Below are 18,371 nucleotides of genomic sequence, written 5' to 3' on the forward strand. Positions count from 1 at the left end.
AAGGAAACACCAGAGAAACCAGTCAGTTATCAGCACCACCTTCCAGCTCTTCTCCCCTTCCTACAATGCTAAAAGCACTGCGTCCCAACAACCGCTCTCCTCCATTCACCTGAGCCTGGCTGTGGTGTTGGTGTGGATGTTCCTGTGCCAGGTGTGGTGGTGCCAGGGCGTGGCGTTGTGGTCACATCGCCTACAAAAGATACAGTGGCACATGCCAGTCAGTCCTGCTTGCACACCTCCTGCTCAAGGCAGAAAATACATTGACTGCCAAAACAAGCAGGCTGCCTTTCCCCCGGCAGTGTCACGTACCTGGACAGTATCCCTGTTCAATGGACAGATCATCCAGTGCCACGTCACTGCGGAAATCTTCCCCCCATTCTCCCTCAAGGACAAGCTAAGGGAAAGGTTGGTTTCTACCGTTAGCTCCGGCCATACACTCCGAGTGACATTCTGCAGCACTCTTTGCATCAGACGGCAGTTAGAGCCCCTGTCCCTACCTGCAAGTTTCCTGTACTGTGCACTGTGACCTCTCCCAAGATCCATCTGTCCCCGTGGTTCCCAACTCTTTTCCAGACCTCCAGTAGCTCCCCGTCCTGAGCCACGTACACCCGCAGGGCCATGGTTTCAGCCACTCCATACATGTGATACCAGAAGCGGAAGCAGTGTGGTCCCGTTGAATTGCACACTGGGCTGACCAGCTGTGACACGAAGCCGGGGTAGTGATCGTCGCCATGCAGGTAGATGTAGTAGCCATCTGAAACAAAGTGCCAGCCATGCCTCATGCAACATCAAGCCTAGACAACAGCCCCAGGGAAAACCCTCCTGAGAGCACATCCTGCGGCAGTTTGAGGCAGGGACAGGGAGTCTAGAGCAAGAGATTGTCCTTCATTTGCCACAGTTCCCTCAGCCCTAAGATGTTCTAAGGAAACTGGCTCTCTAGGCCCTGACAGCTGTATGGCTTGATGTGGGAAACGCCGTCACCCCCAAAGCATCCCCGCAATCCAACCACGGCTCTGCAGCTTTGGGGCTTTGGGGGCACTCATCAGCGGCTCCTGGAGAAGCCAGCATCCCCTAAAAGAAACCTGTTCCTGTTTCCCTGAGACAGCCCGGCACCACGGTTTTATACTACTGACCCCCTTGCCTGGCAGATCATTCCCTGTTCTGATTACACCAGACTGATCCCAGGGCAGAAAAGCTTCTTTGAAAGAAGGCTCCGACCCTGGGGGAGGCTGCTGCAAAGGCCTCTGGATCAAAGCCAGGGTATATATGGTTTGTATTTGCTCTTAGAAGATGTTTGTCACCATCTTTCCAGGGACACCACTCTGCTTGAATGACCACCGTGTGCTGGCTGATGTTCCTACCTCCAGTCGTGTGGTCAAAGGAAGGGCCGGTATCTGGAGAGGGCGTTGGTCCCTTGTGCCTTATCCAGTCAATGCTGCTGGACGGCTCCTGGACCCACTCACAGAAGTCGACATCAAACGTGCAGGAGAAATTGCAGGCTGCTGGGGAAGCTGGACATGGTACAGAAAGGAAAGCAGAGTTTTAAAAGTGAGACTGTGCAAAACTTTCCCAGTATCCCTCAGTGTCCCTGGCGTGATTACAGCCAGGTGACGATGGTCAACAAAATGCAATTCCACCCTGGCCATTGCACACTGTTCATTGCTCAAGGCTTCCTCCTTTCTCCCTCAATTTCATCACAGTCCCCAGGCTTCCTCTCTCCACCTCTACTGGTGCTACCTTGCTGAGTCTCCCGGGAGGGATGGGGCTCTCTCTTGGGCTCAGTATTACCAGTGACTTCCCACAACTTCAAAGCCTTTCTAACTGGTACTGGAAGAAGCACTTCAAGGCAGAGAGGCAGCAAGTCTGAAGTCTCTCGATGCGCAGTCAAGATGCCACAGCCCGGCATCCCTCTGGAAATGCTTGCCTTCATAAAGGCAAAAAGCTGCTGACAGCATAAGCTGGGTGTGCTGCTTCAGCACTAAGGACAAGGATGCCCTTAAGAAGACAATGGGCAGGACAATACAGGGAAACGTTATGGGAATTCCAAACTGTCAGTCTGCAAAATGCAATGCAAAACCAGCTGATTCAACGCAGTAGTGAGTAGGAAAGAAATCTGAAATGTCAGACACCAAAAAAGGGAAGCTAAGAATCCATTTGTGAAGTAGAAATTCAAGAAATTATTAGTGATAGCTCCTGAATAGAAACCAAGCCGATTCCTCACCGCAGACCGTGCCAGCGCTCCAGTCTCCCAGAACAACCCCTGCCGCAGCACAGGCTTCAGCATAGGAACTCAGGTCACTGCACAGCTGGTCCGTGCTGCCACCTGTGCCACACTGGTCATAGACGCAGCTCTCAAAGTACTCCTGGGGTGGCAGAACTGCATGGCACGGCTCAAACGGGCCACCAGCTTGTGTGAGCATTTCACACTTCTTGTGAGCTGCCTCCTCCTCCGACGGGGAGCAGGACACAGGAGGGACAATGGTCGTGTCACACCTGCAAAGCAGAGAGACAGCCCTGAGCTCTCAGCAGCCCGTGAACCTCAGCCACAACCTTTCCCCACTGGCATGCCATGCAAAACTTCAGTCTTTGTGGAGTCCACGTCTCTCCCTAAGACAAGGAACACGCAGCTGCCATCTGCAAGGGTCAGCAATGAGGCCCACATTCACCGTTCCCCTCTGGGGCTTCACAGGGGTTGAGGAAAATGACAGAGGCAGCACTGACCATGGCTACTTGGGAAAACCGCCCTGCCCGTGGCCCGGCCTACCTCACTCTGGGGTCAGAACGGTGAGATACAATGGGATGCAGGGCTCTGCACAGAGGCAGCTGAGGGCCCCAGAGCACAGTGCCCACGCACGGGGAGAGAGCACCGCTCACACCATGGGTGGATGGAGCAGAGGGGGGAGATGCAAGGGCTGTATGCCTGCTGCCTTGGAGCTTTCATGCGTTCAAACACGCTTTCCCACAGCTTCCCCCGTCTCCCCTTCCCCATGCCAGCCCTTAACCACCCTCCTCCCTTGGGCCGCTCACAGCTAACTTCTGCCCGGCCTCTATGCAACAGAACAAGCGCTCACTTCCACTCGTCATCAGGCACCATCCAGCTGGCTCCAAAGTCATTGAAGTCAGGCACAACGACCCCATCAGGTCGCCTGAAGTCATCTTCCTTGCTGCCCGTGTATGTCCCACACAGCCCACACAGCTTGCCCTTGTGCTTCTCCGACACCCTCACCAGGAGGTCCTGGTCCCCGTTGAACTGCAGCTGCAGGCCCAGCTTGGTAGAGACTTGCACGTAGGAGCCACTCAGGGAAACGGTCACGCTGGGCGTTGGAGAAGAAGGCAGGGTGGCCAGAACACCATTGATCTGAAGAAGAAAGACAGAGGGAGAGAGAAACATAAAGAGATGCCCCTCCGGTGACAAGTCGCTGGTCTTCGCTGCAGTGCTGATGCCAGGAGTCAGAGGCAGTGACGGCAAGAGAAACCTTGCCCAGGCCTACAAGAACAACAGCTGCTCTATTACCTACGGCACACCAAAAGCTGCGGGAAACCAGTTGGATGCCCGCCTCTGCACCTGCACTCAGGTCTGCCTCACTCAGAGACCTGCCGTGCTCTCGTGTGAGCATGCCCGCAGGCTCAGGGAACATCGAGCTCTTCTAGGGGATGGGTACGCGGCTACGTAACGGTACTTTCGATATCTGTGGTTGCCTGGGCTAAAAATCAGGGGCTTACATAGACGTCCTTCTTCTTGCGCAGTGCAATGTGGAGGCCTTCCATGGACAGTGCCACGGAGTTCAGAGCCGTCCAGCTCGGGTTGCCCCGATGTTCGTTGCGAATGGTGATGCTGAAGCCAAGGGAGGAGTTGTCACAGGCCGTCACCACTGTGTAGTTGCAGGAGCCCTGGAAGTGGTGAAGCTTCCCATCGAAGGTGTTGTAATGCGGGTCGCCATAGATGTGGCACAGAGCCGTGCTGGCTGGGAAACAGCCCCGCTGGCCGTTCTGGATCTTGCAGACCTCCTCCTCACCACAGGACAATGCAGAGCAAACCATCTGGCCGCTGGCTTCACAACGGCACTGGCGAGAGCAGTTCTCGCTCACAAAGGACTCGCCTTCCTGCAGGCAGAGAAACCCCGAGCACGTCAGACACAGAAGGAGATGCAAAGCAGGGCCATGGGAGGGGAGGGAGACGGGGCAGAGTTTTCACTCACGCTGTAGTAGTTGTCCTCAAAGAGGCAGCCACAGCGGGCCTCGGGCACACAGGTGTCACCGCTGAGGAGGAAGCCAGAGGCACACGCACAGCCCTCCATGCAGGGCTTGGAACAGTTCTGCGGGGCTTGTGGGTCAACGCAGGTGGCAGGACAGCCAGTCATGCAAGGGTCATAGTAGCTGTTGGCAGAGCATGGCAGGGCTGCAAAGGGAAGGGAACATTAGGGCCAGCAAAGCCCACAAGGAAGGGAATACCAAGGGAAAAGGGAAAGCCAAGGGAAAGCCCAAAGAACTGGCCAGAGCTACAGGACACAGGGAGAGCCCCATTTCCCTCTGGCAATCCAAAGGTGGGTACTCACGGCAGAAGGTGGCATTCCTCCAGGGGAGCAGAGTCACACCAGCTGCCTGGCATGCGTCAGCGTAGGCCTCCAGTGCACCACACAGCACCTCCTGCACACCACCCATGGCACAAAGGTCGTAGGAGCAGGTCTCAAAGTAGCTCTGCGGGTTGATCACGGCATGGCAGCTCTCAAAAACGCCTGGTCTGGCTGTCAGCATGCCACAGAACTGCTCGGACTCGTAGAGCTTCTTCTCATCCTCAGGGCAGGGCCCCGGTGGTGGGGGCACGCCACAGCTGGGGTCACTGTCATCGCTTGGGACCTGCCAGCTCTCCCCCAGCGCATTGGAGTCTGCGGCTTGCTGCCCGTTGGGCATCATGTAATCGTCCTCTCTCCAGTTGTTGAAGTTCCCGCACATGCCACAGGTCAGGTTGAAGTAGCTGGTGGGCACCTTCACCTCCACTGAGTGGTCAGCGTCGTAGGACACTTGGAGGCTGAAGTCCGTCTGCAGGACGATGTAGCGGCCGCTGCTGCTCACGGTGATGGCTCCTCCTGCTGCGCTCACCGGCAAGGTCCGGAACACACCGTTCACCTGGGGCAGACACAGCGCAATGCACCGTGGACTCCCTGGGGCCGTCAGCCCCATGGCAACAGGCTCCCTTCTCACACCAAAACTCCTGCTGCTTGCAGATAAGACCCTGCCCAAAAAAGCCAGCCCTGCCTTGCAGACCCACCACCTTACGCACACGCCAGCCCCGCTCGCTTACCAGCACTCGGCTCCTCTCCTGCTTGAGTATGGTAATGCGCTCTCCGTACACATCAACCACGACTTCACGCACGTAGGACACTCGGGGGTTGCCACGATGCTCGTTCTTTGCCTCAACATTGAAGTAGGGCACGGAGGTGTTGGAGCACACTTTGGCCAGCGTGTACGTGCAGTTCCCCATGAAGTTGTGCGTCACCTTGTCAAAGGTGTTGTAGTGAGGGTCCCCGTGGACGTGGCAGATGCCGTAGGAGTGATCCAGGCACTCGGGCTTCCCATTCTGCACTCCACAGAACTGGCCAGCAGGGCACGACGCACTGGAGCACTGGACTTTGCCTCCTCGCGCGGGACACGTGCACTTGGACGAGCAGGTGTTGTCCGTCCAGAACTCTGAGCCCACCGGGTAGTGCTGCCCGTTGTGCCAGCACCCGCACTGCTGGCTGGGCACGCATTGCTTGTTGTAGAGCAGGTACCCGCTGTCGCATACACATGCCTCCACACACGGCAATCCACACGTAACTGGTGCCATGGGGTTAACACATGTAGCAGGGCAAGCAGCAGCACAGGGCTCGTAGTGGCTGTTGGCTGGACACGTGATGGCTGCCAAGACAAGAGGAGAAGGAGTGAAATCATCAGTCATCCGACACTCGCAATGCTCTCAAGGGAGACAAGATTCTCTGGAGGCTTTGGAAGGATGCAATCACCCCACAGCCACACCCAGCTGCCCACGTGAGATGCCTTCTGCATAGAAAGAACCACGCTAGTGATTTGACCAACAGAGGGTTAGCCACACACAGTGGCTAACCAGCTCGGAAAATGGGGTGCTTTTCTGCTTCTGACTTACGGCAGAATGTTGCGTTCCTCCACACGGGGATCTGGACACCAAGCGCCTGGCAGGCATCTGCATAGGACTGCAGGCTGTTGCACAGCGCCTCGCGATCAAGCCCCAGCTCACACAGGTCATAAAGGCACGTGTTGAAGTAACCGCTGGGACTCAGCACAGCGTGGCACACCTCAAACGGGCCGCTGGTGTCCGTGAGGAGCCCACAGAAGCTGCTGCTGGCAATGACTTGCTTGTCTGTCTCAGTGCATGCTGGTGGGGACTGCGTTCCGGCTGAGCAGCTACAGTGAGGCAGAGAGAAAGGCCTCCAGGTTATCCGTAGGCTTCCCCTGGCACCTCCACTCCAGCCCTCCCCAGACCTGCTGGGGCACCACACACACCTGCTGTCGTTGGACACCTGCCAGCTGTTACCCAGGCTGGTGGAGTCTGGCTCCTGCACTCCGTCCGGGTTCAGGAAGTCATCTGCTGCCATCCCGTTGTAGTTGCCACACATGCCGCAAACCTTCTGCCCAAAGGTGCCTGGAAGCGTCACCTCCACCCGATGGTTCCCATCAAACTTCACGCTCAAGCCAAAGTCTGTGGTGACCATGGTGTAGAACCCGCTGGACGACACCTGCACACCCGCAGATGGGGTGCAGGGCAGCACCTCTGGCTCTCCGTTGACCTGGAAGGACAGAAACCAAGACAGGGTTGGAGCATTGCCTTTGGCACGGCTCTCCCTCTGCACAGCCCCGCCATTGCTCCCCTTTGTGCTTACCATCACCACGCCATCCTTCCCAAGCCTTATGCGCTGGCCGTACACATCAACGTCCACGTACTGGACGTAGGACACGCGAGTGTTGCCTCCTCTGTGTTCGTTGGCCGCCTCCACGTTGAAGTAGGGCAGCGAGCTGTTGCTCTCGCACAGCTTGGAGAGGGTGTAGGTGCAGTTGCCCATGAAGTGGTGTATTTGCTTGTCAAACGTGTGGTAGTGAGGGTCTCCCTCCACCACACACGTTCCTGACAAAGGAAACACCAGAGAAACCAGTCAGTTATCAGCACCACCTTCCAGCTCTTCTCCCCTTCCTACAATGCTAAAAGCACTGCGTCCCAACAACCGCTCTCCTCCATTCACCTGAGCCTGGCTGTGGTGTTGGTGTGGATGTTCCTGTGCCAGGTGTGGTGGTGCCAGGGCGTGGCGTTGTGGTCACATCGCCTACAAAAGATACAGTGGCACATGCCAGTCAGTCCTGCTTGCACACCTCCTGCTCAAGGCAGAAAATACATTGACTGCCAAAACAAGCAGGCTGCCTTTCCCCCGGCAGTGTCACGTACCTGGACAGTATCCCTGTTCAATGGACAGATCATCCAGTGCCACGTCACTGCGGAAATCTTCCCCCCATTCTCCCTCAAGGACAAGCTAAGGGAAAGGTTGGTTTCTACCGTTAGCTCCGGCCATACACTCCGAGTGACATTCTGCAGCACTCTTTGCATCAGACGGCAGTTAGAGCCCCTGTCCCTACCTGCAAGTTTCCTGTACTGTGCACTGTGACCTCTCCCAAGATCCATCTGTCCCCGTGGTTCCCAACTCTTTTCCAGACCTCCAGTAGCTCCCCGTCCTGAGCCACGTACACCCGCAGGGCCATGGTTTCAGCCACTCCATACATGTGATACCAGAAGCGGAAGCAGTGTGGTCCCGTTGAATTGCACACTGGGCTGACCAGCTGTGACACGAAGCCGGGGTAGTGATCGTCGCCATGCAGGTAGATGTAGTAGCCATCTGAAACAAAGTGCCAGCCATGCCTCATGCAACATCAAGCCTAGACAACAGCCCCAGGGAAAACCCTCCTGAGAGCACATCCTGCGGCAGTTTGAGGCAGGGACAGGGAGTCTAGAGCAAGAGATTGTCCTTCATTTGCCACAGTTCCCTCAGCCCTAAGATGTTCTAAGGAAACTGGCTCTCTAGGCCCTGACAGCTGTATGGCTTGATGTGGGAAACGCCGTCACCCCCAAAGCATCCCCTCAATCCAACCACGGCTCTGCAGCTTTGGGGCTTTGGGGGCACTCATCAGCGGCTCCTGGAGAAGCCAGCATCCCCTAAAAGAAACCTGTTCCTGTTTCCCTGAGACAGCCCGGCACCACGGTTTTATACTACTGACCCCCTTGCCTGGCAGATCATTCCCTGTTCTGATTACACCAGACTGATCCCAGGGCAGAAAAGCTTCTTTGAAAGAAGGCTCCGACCCTGGGGGAGGCTGCTGCAAAGGCCTCTGGATCAAAGCCAGGGTATATATGGTTTGTATTTGCTCTTAGAAGATGTTTGTCACCATCTTTCCAGGGACACCACTCTGCTTGAATGACCACCGTGTGCTGGCTGATGTTCCTACCTCCAGTCGTGTGGTCAAAGGAAGGGCCGGTATCTGGAGAGGGCGTTGGTCCCTTGTGCCTTATCCAGTCAATGCTGCTGGACGGCTCCTGGACCCACTCACAGAAGTCGACATCAAACGTGCAGGAGAAATTGCAGGCTGCTGGGGAAGCTGGACATGGTACAGAAAGGAAAGCAGAGTTTTAAAAGTGAGACTGTGCAAAACTTTCCCAGTATCCCTCAGTGTCCCTGGCGTGATTACAGCCAGGTGACGATGGTCAACAAAATGCAATTCCACCCTGGCCATTGCACACTGTTCATTGCTCAAGGCTTCCTCCTTTCTCCCTCAATTTCATCACAGTCCCCAGGCTTCCTCTCTCCACCTCTACTGGTGCTACCTTGCTGAGTCTCCCGGGAGGGATGGGGCTCTCTCTTGGGCTCAGTATTACCAGTGACTTCCCACAACTTCAAAGCCTTTCTAACTGGTACTGGAAGAAGCACTTCAAGGCAGAGAGGCAGCAAGTCTGAAGTCTCTCGATGCGCAGTCAAGATGCCACAGCCCGGCATCCCTCTGGAAATGCTTGCCTTCATAAAGGCAAAAAGCTGCTGACAGCATAAGCTGGGTGTGCTGCTTCAGGACTAAGGACAAGGATGCCCTTAAGAAGACAATGGGCAGGACAATACAGGGAAACGTTATGGGAATTCCAAACTGTCAGTCTGCAAAATGCAATGCAAAACCAGCTGATTCAACGCAGTAGTGAGTAGGAAAGAAATCTGAAATGTCAGACACCAAAAAAGGGAAGCTAAGAATCCATTTGTGAAGTAGAAATTCAAGAAATTATTAGTGATAGCTCCTGAATAGAAACCAAGCCGATTCCTCACCGCAGACCGTGCCAGCGCTCCAGTCTCCCAGAACAACCCCTGCCGCAGCACAGGCTTCAGCATAGGAACTCAGGTCACTGCACAGCTGGTCCGTGCTGCCACCTGTGCCACACTGGTCATAGACGCAGCTCTCAAAGTACTCCTGGGGTGGCAGAACTGCATGGCACGGCTCAAACGGGCCACCGGCTTGTGTGAGCATTTCACACTTCTTGTGAGCTGCCTCCTCCTCCGACGGGGAGCAGGACACAGGAGGGACAATGGTCGTGTCACACCTGCAAAGCAGAGAGACAGCCCTGAGCTCTCAGCAGCCCGTGAACCTCAGCCACAACCTTTCCCCACTGGCATGCCATGCAAAACTTCAGTCTTTGTGGAGTCCACGTCTCTCCCTAAGACAAGGCACACGCAGCTGCCATCTGCAAGGGTCAGCAATGAGGCCCACATTCACCGTTCCCCTCTGGGGCTTCACAGGGGTTGAGGAAAATGACAGAGGCAGCACTGACCATGGCTACTTGGGAAAACCGCCCTGCCCGTGGCCCGGCCTACCTCACTCTGGTGTCGGAACGGTGAGATACAATGGGATGCAGGGCTCTGCACAGAGGCAGCTGAGGGCCCCAGAGCACAGTGCCCACGCACGGGGAGAGAGCACCGCTCACACCATGGGTGGATGGAGCAGAGGGGGGAGATGCAAGGGCTGTATGCCTGCTGCCTTGGAGCTTTCATGCGTTCAAACACGCTTTCCCACAGCTTCCCCCGTCTCCCCTTCCCCATGCCAGCCCTTAACCACCCTCCTCCCTTGGGCCGCTCACAGCTAACTTCTGCCCGGCCTCTATGCAACAGAACAAGCGCTCACTTCCACTCGTCATCAGGCACCATCCAGCTGGCTCCAAAGTCATTGAAGTCAGGCACAACGACCCCATCAGGTCGCCTGAAGTCATCTTCCTTGCTGCCCGTGTATGTCCCACACAGCCCACACAGCTTGCCCTTGTGCTTCTCCGACACCCTCACCAGGAGGTCCTGGTCCCCGTTGAACTGCAGCTGCAGGCCCAGCTTGGTAGAGACTTGCACGTAGGAGCCACTCAGGGAAACGGTCACGCTGGGCGTTGGAGAAGAAGGCAGGGTGGCCAGAACACCATTGATCTGAAGAAGAAAGACAGAGGGAGAGAGAAACATAAAGAGATGCCCCTCCGGTGACAAGTCGCTGGTCTTCGCTGCAGTGCTGATGCCAGGAGTCAGAGGCAGTGACGGCAAGAGAAACCTTGCCCAGGCCTACAAGAACAACAGCTGCTCTATTACCTACGGCACACCAAAAGCTGCGGGAAACCAGTTGGATGCCCGCCTCTGCACCTGCACTCAGGTCTGCCTCACTCAGAGACCTGCCGTGCTCTCGTGTGAGCATGCCCGCAGGCTCAGGGAACATCGAGCTCTTCTAGGGGATGGGTACGCGGCTACGTAACGGTACTTTCGATATCTGTGGTTGCCTGGGCTAAAAATCAGGGGCTTACATAGACGTCCTTCTTCTTGCGCAGTGCAATGTGGAGGCCTTCCATGGACAGTGCCACGGAGTTCAGAGCCGTCCAGCTCGGGTTGCCCCGATGTTCGTTGCGAATGGTGATGCTGAAGCCAAGGGAGGAGTTGTCACAGGCCGTCACCACTGTGTAGTTGCAGGAGCCCTGGAAGTGGTGAAGCTTCCCATCGAAGGTGTTGTAATGCGGGTCGCCATAGATGTGGCACAGAGCCGTGCTGGCTGGGAAACAGCCCCGCTGGCCGTTCTGGATCTTGCAGACCTCCTCCTCACCACAGGACAATGCAGAGCAAACCATCTGGCCGCTGGCTTCACAACGGCACTGGCGAGAGCAGTTCTCGCTCACAAAGGACTCGCCTTCCTGCAGGCAGAGAAACCCCGAGCACGTCAGACACAGAAGGAGATGCAAAGCAGGGCCGTGGGAGGGGAGGGAGACGGGGCAGGGTTTTCACTCACGCTGTAGTAGTTGTCCTCAAAGAGGCAGCCACAGCGGGCCTCGGGCACACAGGTGTCACCGCTGAGGAGGAAGCCAGAGGCACACGCACAGCCCTCCATGCAGGGCTTGGAACAGTTCTGCGGGGCTTGTGGGTCAACGCAGGTGGCAGGACAGCCAGTCATGCAAGGGTCATAGTAGCTGTTGGCAGAGCATGGCAGGGCTGCAAAGGGAAGGGAACATTAGGGCCAGCAAAGCCCACAAGGAAGGGAATACCAAGGGAAAAGGGAAAGCCAAGGGAAAGCCCAAAGAACTGGCCAGAGCTACAGGACACAGGGAGAGCCCCATTTCCCTCTGGCAATCCAAAGGTGGGTACTCACGGCAGAAGGTGGCATTCCTCCAGGGGAGCAGAGTCACACCAGCTGCCTGGCATGCGTCAGCGTAGGCCTCCAGTGCACCACACAGCACCTCCTGCACACCACCCATGGCACAAAGGTCGTAGGAGCAGGTCTCAAAGTAGCTCTGCGGGTTGATCACGGCATGGCAGCTCTCAAAAAAGCCTGGTCTGGCTGTCAGCATGCCACAGAACTGCTCGGACTCGTAGAGCTTCTTCTCATCCTCAGGGCAGGGCCCCGGTGGTGGGGGCACGCCACAGCTGGGGTCACTGTCATCGCTTGGGACCTGCCAGCTCTCCCCCAGCGCATTGGAGTCTGCGGCTTGCTGCCCGTTGGGCATCATGTAATCGTCCTCTCTCCAGTTGTTGAAGTTCCCGCACATGCCACAGGTCAGGTTGAAGTAGCTGGTGGGCACCTTCACCTCCACCGAGTGGTCAGCGTCGTAGGACACTTGGAGGCTGAAGTCCGTCTGCAGGACGACGTAGCGGCCGCTGCTGCTCACGGTGATGGCTCCTCCTGCTGCGCTCACCGGCAAGGTCCGGAACACACCGTTCACCTGGGGCAGACACAGTGCAATGCACCGTGGACTCCCTGGGGCCGTCAGCCCCATGGCAACAGGCTCCCTTCTCACACCAAAACTCCTGCTGCTTGCAGATAAGACCCTGCCCAAAAAAGCCAGCCCTGCCTTGCAGACCCACCACCTTACGCACACGCCAGCCCCGCTCGCTTACCAGCACTCGGCTCCTCTCCTGCTTGAGTATGGTAATGCGCTCTCCGTACACATCAACCACGACTTCACGCACGTAGGACACTCGGGGGTTGCCACGATGCTCGTTCTTTGCCTCAACATTGAAGTAGGGCACGGAGGTGTTGGAGCACACTTTGGCCAGCGTGTACGTGCAGTTCCCCATGAAGTTGTGCGTCACCTTGTCAAAGGTGTTGTAGTGAGGGTCCCCGTGGACGTGGCAGATGCCGTAGGAGTGATCCAGGCACTCGGGCTTCCCATTCTGCACTCCACAGAACTGGCCAGCAGGGCACGACGCACTGGAGCACTGGACTTTGCCTCCTCGCGCGGGACACGTGCACTTGGACGAGCAGGTGTTGTCCGTCCAGAACTCTGAGCCCACCGGGTAGTGCTGCCCGTTGTGCCAGCACCCGCACTGCTGGCTGGGCACGCATTGCTTGTTGTAGAGCAGGTACCCGCTGTCGCATACACATGCCTCCACACACGGCAATCCACACGTAACTGGTGCCATGGGGTTAACACATGTAGCAGGGCAAGCAGCAGCACAGGGCTCGTAGTGGCTGTTGGCTGGACACGTGATGGCTGCCAAGACAAGAGGAGAAGGAGTGAAATCATCAGTCATCCGACACTCGCAATGCTCTCAAGGGAGACAAGATTCTCTGGAGGCTTTGGAAGGATGCAATCACCCTACAGCCACACCCAGCTGCCCACGTGAGATGCCTTCTGCATAGAAAAAACCACGCTAGTGATTTGACCAACAGAGGGTTAGCCACACACAGTGGCTAACCAGCTGGAAAATGGGGTGCTTTTCTGCTTCTGACTTACGGCAGAATGTTGCGTTCCTCCACACGGGGATCTGGACACCAAGCGCCTGGCAGGCATCTGCATAGGACTGCAGGCTGTTGCACAGCGCCTCGCGATCAAGCCCCAGCTCACACAGGTCATAAAGGCACGTGTTGAAGTAACCGCTGGGACTCAGCACAGCGTGGCACACCTCAAACGGGCCGCTGGTGTCCGTGAGGAGCCCACAGAAGCTGCTGCTGGCAATGACTTGCTTGTCTGTCTCAGTGCATGCTGGTGGGGACTGCGTTCCGGCTGAGCAGCTACAGTGAGGCAGAGAGAAAGGCCTCCAGGTTATCCGTAGGCTTCCCCTGGCACCTCCACTCCAGCCCTCCCCAGACCTGCTGGGGCACCACACACACCTGCTGTCGTTGGACACCTGCCAGCTGTTACCCAGGCTGGTGGAGTCTGGCTCCTGCACTCCGTCCGGGTTCAGGAAGTCATCTGCTGCCATCCCGTTGTAGTTGCCACACATGCCGCAAACCTTCTGCCCAAAGGTGCCTGGAAGCGTCACCTCCACCCGATGGTTCCCATCAAACTTCACGCTCAAGCCAAAGTCTGTGGTGACCATGGTGTAGAACCCGCTGGACGACACCTGCACACCCGCAGATGGGGTGCAGGGCAGCACCTCTGGCTCTCCGTTGACCTGGAAGGACAGAAACCAAGACAGGGTTGGAGCATTGCCTTTGGCACGGCTCTCCCTCTGCACAGTCCCACCATTGCTCCCCTTTGTGCTTACCATCACCACGCCATCCTTCCCAAGCCTTATGCGCTGGCCGTACACATCAACGTCCACGTACTGGACGTAGGACACGCGAGTGTTGCCTCCTCTGTGTTCGTTGGCCGCCTCCACGTTGAAGTAGGGCAGCGAGCTGTTGCTCTCACACAGCTTGGAGAGGGTGTAGGTGCAGTTGCCCATGAAGTGGTGTATTTGCTTGTCAAACGTGTGGTAGTGAGGGTCTCCCTCCACCACACACGTTCCTGACAAAGGAAACACCAGAGAAACCAGTCAGTTATCAGCACCACCTTCCAGCTCTTCTCCCCTTCCTACAATGCTAAAAGCACTGCGTCCCAACAACCGCTCTCCTCCATTCACCTGAGCCTGGCTGTGGTGTTGGTGTGGATGTTCCTGTGCCAGGTGTGGTGGTGCCAGGGCGTGGCGTTGTGGTCACATCGCCTACAAAAGATACAGTGGCACATGCCAGTCAGTCTTGCTTGCGCACCTCCTACTCAAGGCAGAAAACACATTGACTGCCAAAACAAGCAGGCTGCCTTTCCCCAGGCAGTGTCACGTACCTGGACAGTATCCCTGTTCAATGGACAGATCATCCAGTGCCACGTCGCTGCGGAAATCTTCACCTATCATGCCTTCAAGGAGAATCTAATGGAAGGGATGTTTTCCAGCATTATTCCAAACTATACATGTTGAGTGACATTTGGAAGCGGATGGCAGTTAGTGCCCCTGTCCCTACCTGCAAGTTTCCTGTACTGTGCACTGTGACCTCTCCCAAGATCCATCTGTCTCCTTTGCTTCCAGTTTCTTTCCATACCAGCGTTGATGTCTCATTGTGTAGTACATACACCCGCAGGGCCATGGTTTCAGCCACTCCATACATGTGATACCAGAAGCGGAAGCAATGTGGTCCCATTGAGCTGCACACTGGACTGACCAAGCTGGCTATCTCACCTGGATTGTGCTCATTTCCTTGCAGATAGATATAATACCCATCTGGAAATAGCACAGAGACAATTTCTCATGTTGTTGAACCAGGAGAAGTCTATCTTAGTTCATTTAGATTTTTTTTGCAAATACAGTTTTCAGGGGGTGCAAAGGCAGTAGTCATCACATAGGTTTCATGCTACTGAAACTGGATCACTTATCACTAGAAGAGGTCATGTCTAGACAGTTCTGGCCTGTAAGAGTGGGAGTGTGATAAGTTAGCCAGTCTGTCATACTTCATTATGCCTCCTCCCAGCACTGCTACTAAATTTCCACTTCCCAAACAGATTTCCTGCAGATTATGTTGTTGTTCTACTTTGGGAAAGACTAGCATGTTGAAGTATGGGCTGGCTCTTAAATGATCCAGTGTCAGTCTGGATACGTCTTGGCTGAAGCCTTTCTGCAGCTGACTCTACAAACATATGTTACACACATTACATGCTCATAAATGTGCTGCACTGTTCATTCTCTCCAGGACAAATTCCTGACTGCTGCAGAAAGCTCTGGACAAAGCCCAAGAGGCATTTTGCTTGGATTTCCTGTTAAAAGAGGTTCTTTGCACTCTTCCCAAAGATTGCTGTATCTGAAGTACAACCAGAGAGTATTTTCTGTTCCTACCTCCTGTTGTGTGGTCATGGGGAGGGCCTGTATTTGGTGACTGTGTTGGCCCCTTGTTCCTTATCCAGTCAAAGTTGTCATTGATTGCCTGTTCCCACTCACAGAAGTCAGTGTCAAATGTGCAGGACATGTTGCAGGCTGTTGGTGCGGCTAGACATGTTGCAGAAAGAAAAGCAGTTTCCACAATGAGGTCTGGAATCTTCTCTCTGTTCTGATAATATCCTTCTAGATCTAATGCATTCATGTCCATTAAACATTGGAAGATGTTATGGAATGAGTAGAAGTAATCCATACAGAAAGATGGATTATAAAATACGAAATTCTAAGTGTCTGAGAATGTCTGTTACTTGGCAAGTCAATTCATTTGTCATCATAACGCTCTAATATCCTCGGTTTTTACACTGTGCCACAGTTTCAATTTTTAGTCAGTGAAAATCATTCAAAGCTCTCCTACTTGGAACAGTGGCATTCGGCTGTTCAGAGTATAGCTTGGGTAGAAATCTAAATACTGTAAATGGGAATGGTCTGACATTTCTTTTTATGGTTTCTAAACTGCAGTGAGAAGTGTTGTCTGAGTTAGAAAGAGTATGGAATGGCTTTTACTATCATAGACTCATCCTGTTCCTTCTGCTGGTTTTGGCAGTCACATCTGCTAGTACAGAAGAAGCAATTTCATGTCTCCGACTTTACTACTATGTTCACTTCTATGTCCACACAGATAATAAGGGTCAAACAGTGTTTGGGAGGCTAAATCGGCCTTAACTTGGATATCTTATTAATTTTAATATTCTAGTTTATACACTTCTGAAGTTATTTCACATTTGGTGAAAATCTGGAGTTGTAGACTAGGTGTAAATGTTGTATCAACACTTCTCAAAAACATGAAACATTTTAATGAAGGCAAAAAGCACAATAAGTTGGTTTGGAAGAAACCAGTAAGTGCTTAGTTTTCCCTGGCTGATCATTTAACTGGCAGCATATCTCAGCTTTCACAATCCAGTAATAAACAAGATAAAAATGTTTAAACATCATGGCTTAAAGTGAACGCTGAATGACCATTACACGTGTAGATTAGAAGACTGACTTCCTCAGATACTAAACAACCAAAATACTTCTGACTCTCTGAATTACCTTTTCAGAAATTCTGTTCAGCTCTTTAATCATTTGAGTTCATATTTGTAAGATGAGAATATAACTGGATGTCAATTCGCTGAATGACCTTATAACTTACCGCAAATGGTATCTTTCCTCCATTCTCCCAGATTTACACCTTCACGCTCACAGGCAGCAGCATATGCCTCTAAAATTTTGCAGAATTGTTCAGAACTCCCCTCTGTGGCACACAGGTCATAGACACAGCTCTCAAAGTACAGTTGTGGTGGAATGTACCAATGGCAAACCTCAAAAGGCCCACTATTTTTCAAAATAATTTTGCAGACTTCTTCATATTCTTTCTCTTTTCCTGTGTCACAGGTGGGTGGTACAACTGCAACTGGATTACATCTGTGTTAAAAATAAACAGTAGCATATTTATATTTTGCTCTGTCTTGCAAGGTAATAGAAGTCTATGCCAAATTCTGTGGACTTATTGTGTATTCTTGTCTTTAGCTTGTCAAACCCCAAAGTGAGTAATATTGTAATTTGACTCACAGTTCCCCATTAAGAAAACAATTGTGAATTGTTGAGATGTAACCGCCTGTCCATAGACAGAAGTTCAAAAGAAATCAACCATCCATATATCTAGCTCAAATAATTTCAGTTCACTATTGCCCATAGGAAGATCACTACTTTGCATATGAAAGCATTAATAGGCAAAGAAATGCTCTGTGCCCCACTTAGTGTAGAGTTACCTCAGAAATAGAAGCTGAAGAAAATATTTAGCTTTCTTACAGTAACATGGTATAAAGGAGATATTTTAAAATAGAAAGATAGGGAGAAATGAAGTTAACATCCAAAAAAAGAGCTTGATTTCAAATAAACTGTAATTTATAACAAAAATCTTTGAAGGGTAGTTTTAAAATTTCAGTGCTTTCTATTGAGATGTAAAATTAGTAAAAAGGTTAAGATTCTAGCCAATATGTAATATCAAAAAAAGGGATTCTATGGAATGCATATCATGTATTTGAGGTAATCTCTTAAGCAGAAGATTTATGACATATTTTGTTGTTTCCTATAGTATTATCATATACTTACACCCAGTCATCATCCTTCACTAGCCAGCTGTCACCAAATTTATTTGGATCCTGTTCTAGGACTTTATCTGGTTTTAGAAAATCATCCAGCTGGTTGTCATTGAATGTCCCACACAAACCACATAACTGTCCTCTGAGACTTTCATCAACCAGAATAAAAAGGTCCTGGTCACCATCAAACTTCACCTGGATCCCTACAGAGGTATCAATGACTACATAATTTCCTTTTACAGCTACTCTGGCTCCATACTTCAAATCCACAGGAGGGAAAACCTGAACTCCATTCACCTAAAGAAAAGAAAACCAACATGAATGGGTAAGTCAACAAAGTTCCTAGGAAAAAAAAGGAGAGATCTACGCTAGTAATTCTGCAACTTTTCTACACTGAGTCAGCTTTACCCTAAGGAGAAATGTAGACACAGAAGTTTGAAGGGACATTCATACTTGTCCCATATCTTGAATTCAGGTTTGTAGAAAAACTTGAGCTCTGTTTTGTTGCAACTACACATATAGCAATACTTTGAATAGCTAGTTTAAAGCT

The 18,371-nt window shown here is 53.0% G+C and overlaps 1 protein-coding gene across 1 annotated transcript in view; it reads right to left on the minus strand.

The window, feature by feature from the left end:
- The window catches only part of LOC149916620 (IgGFc-binding protein-like), a 71,156-nt gene that overhangs the window by 39,114 nt on the left and 13,671 nt on the right, over window positions 1–18,371 (minus strand). Inside the window, exons 14-45 of the mRNA XM_090147783.1 lie at window positions 17,832–18,118; window positions 16,870–17,141; window positions 15,639–15,788; window positions 14,773–15,029; window positions 14,597–14,681; window positions 14,397–14,477; window positions 14,040–14,281; window positions 13,663–13,946; window positions 13,286–13,563; window positions 12,447–13,042; window positions 11,701–12,271; window positions 11,344–11,543; window positions 10,868–11,248; window positions 10,216–10,502; window positions 9,366–9,637; window positions 8,506–8,655; window positions 7,642–7,898; window positions 7,454–7,538; window positions 7,254–7,334; window positions 6,897–7,138; window positions 6,520–6,803; window positions 6,143–6,420; window positions 5,303–5,898; window positions 4,557–5,127; window positions 4,200–4,399; window positions 3,724–4,104; window positions 3,072–3,358; window positions 2,222–2,493; window positions 1,362–1,511; window positions 498–754; window positions 310–394; window positions 110–190 (exon numbers count right to left, since the gene is read on the minus strand). Coding sequence (XP_090003909.1) covers window positions 110–190; window positions 310–394; window positions 498–754; window positions 1,362–1,511; window positions 2,222–2,493; window positions 3,072–3,358; window positions 3,724–4,104; window positions 4,200–4,399; window positions 4,557–5,127; window positions 5,303–5,898; window positions 6,143–6,420; window positions 6,520–6,803; window positions 6,897–7,138; window positions 7,254–7,334; window positions 7,454–7,538; window positions 7,642–7,898; window positions 8,506–8,655; window positions 9,366–9,637; window positions 10,216–10,502; window positions 10,868–11,248; window positions 11,344–11,543; window positions 11,701–12,271; window positions 12,447–13,042; window positions 13,286–13,563; window positions 13,663–13,946; window positions 14,040–14,281; window positions 14,397–14,477; window positions 14,597–14,681; window positions 14,773–15,029; window positions 15,639–15,788; window positions 16,870–17,141; window positions 17,832–18,118 — 8,500 coding nt within the window. The remainder of the gene's footprint in view (window positions 1–109; window positions 191–309; window positions 395–497; window positions 755–1,361; window positions 1,512–2,221; window positions 2,494–3,071; window positions 3,359–3,723; window positions 4,105–4,199; window positions 4,400–4,556; window positions 5,128–5,302; window positions 5,899–6,142; window positions 6,421–6,519; window positions 6,804–6,896; window positions 7,139–7,253; window positions 7,335–7,453; window positions 7,539–7,641; window positions 7,899–8,505; window positions 8,656–9,365; window positions 9,638–10,215; window positions 10,503–10,867; window positions 11,249–11,343; window positions 11,544–11,700; window positions 12,272–12,446; window positions 13,043–13,285; window positions 13,564–13,662; window positions 13,947–14,039; window positions 14,282–14,396; window positions 14,478–14,596; window positions 14,682–14,772; window positions 15,030–15,638; window positions 15,789–16,869; window positions 17,142–17,831; window positions 18,119–18,371) is intronic.

Source organism: Phasianus colchicus, chromosome 10 (assembly GCF_987193195.1).
Source record: "Phasianus colchicus chromosome 10, bPhaCol1.hap1.1, whole genome shotgun sequence".
In the NCBI taxonomy this organism is placed as follows: domain Eukaryota; kingdom Metazoa; phylum Chordata; class Aves; order Galliformes; family Phasianidae; genus Phasianus; species Phasianus colchicus.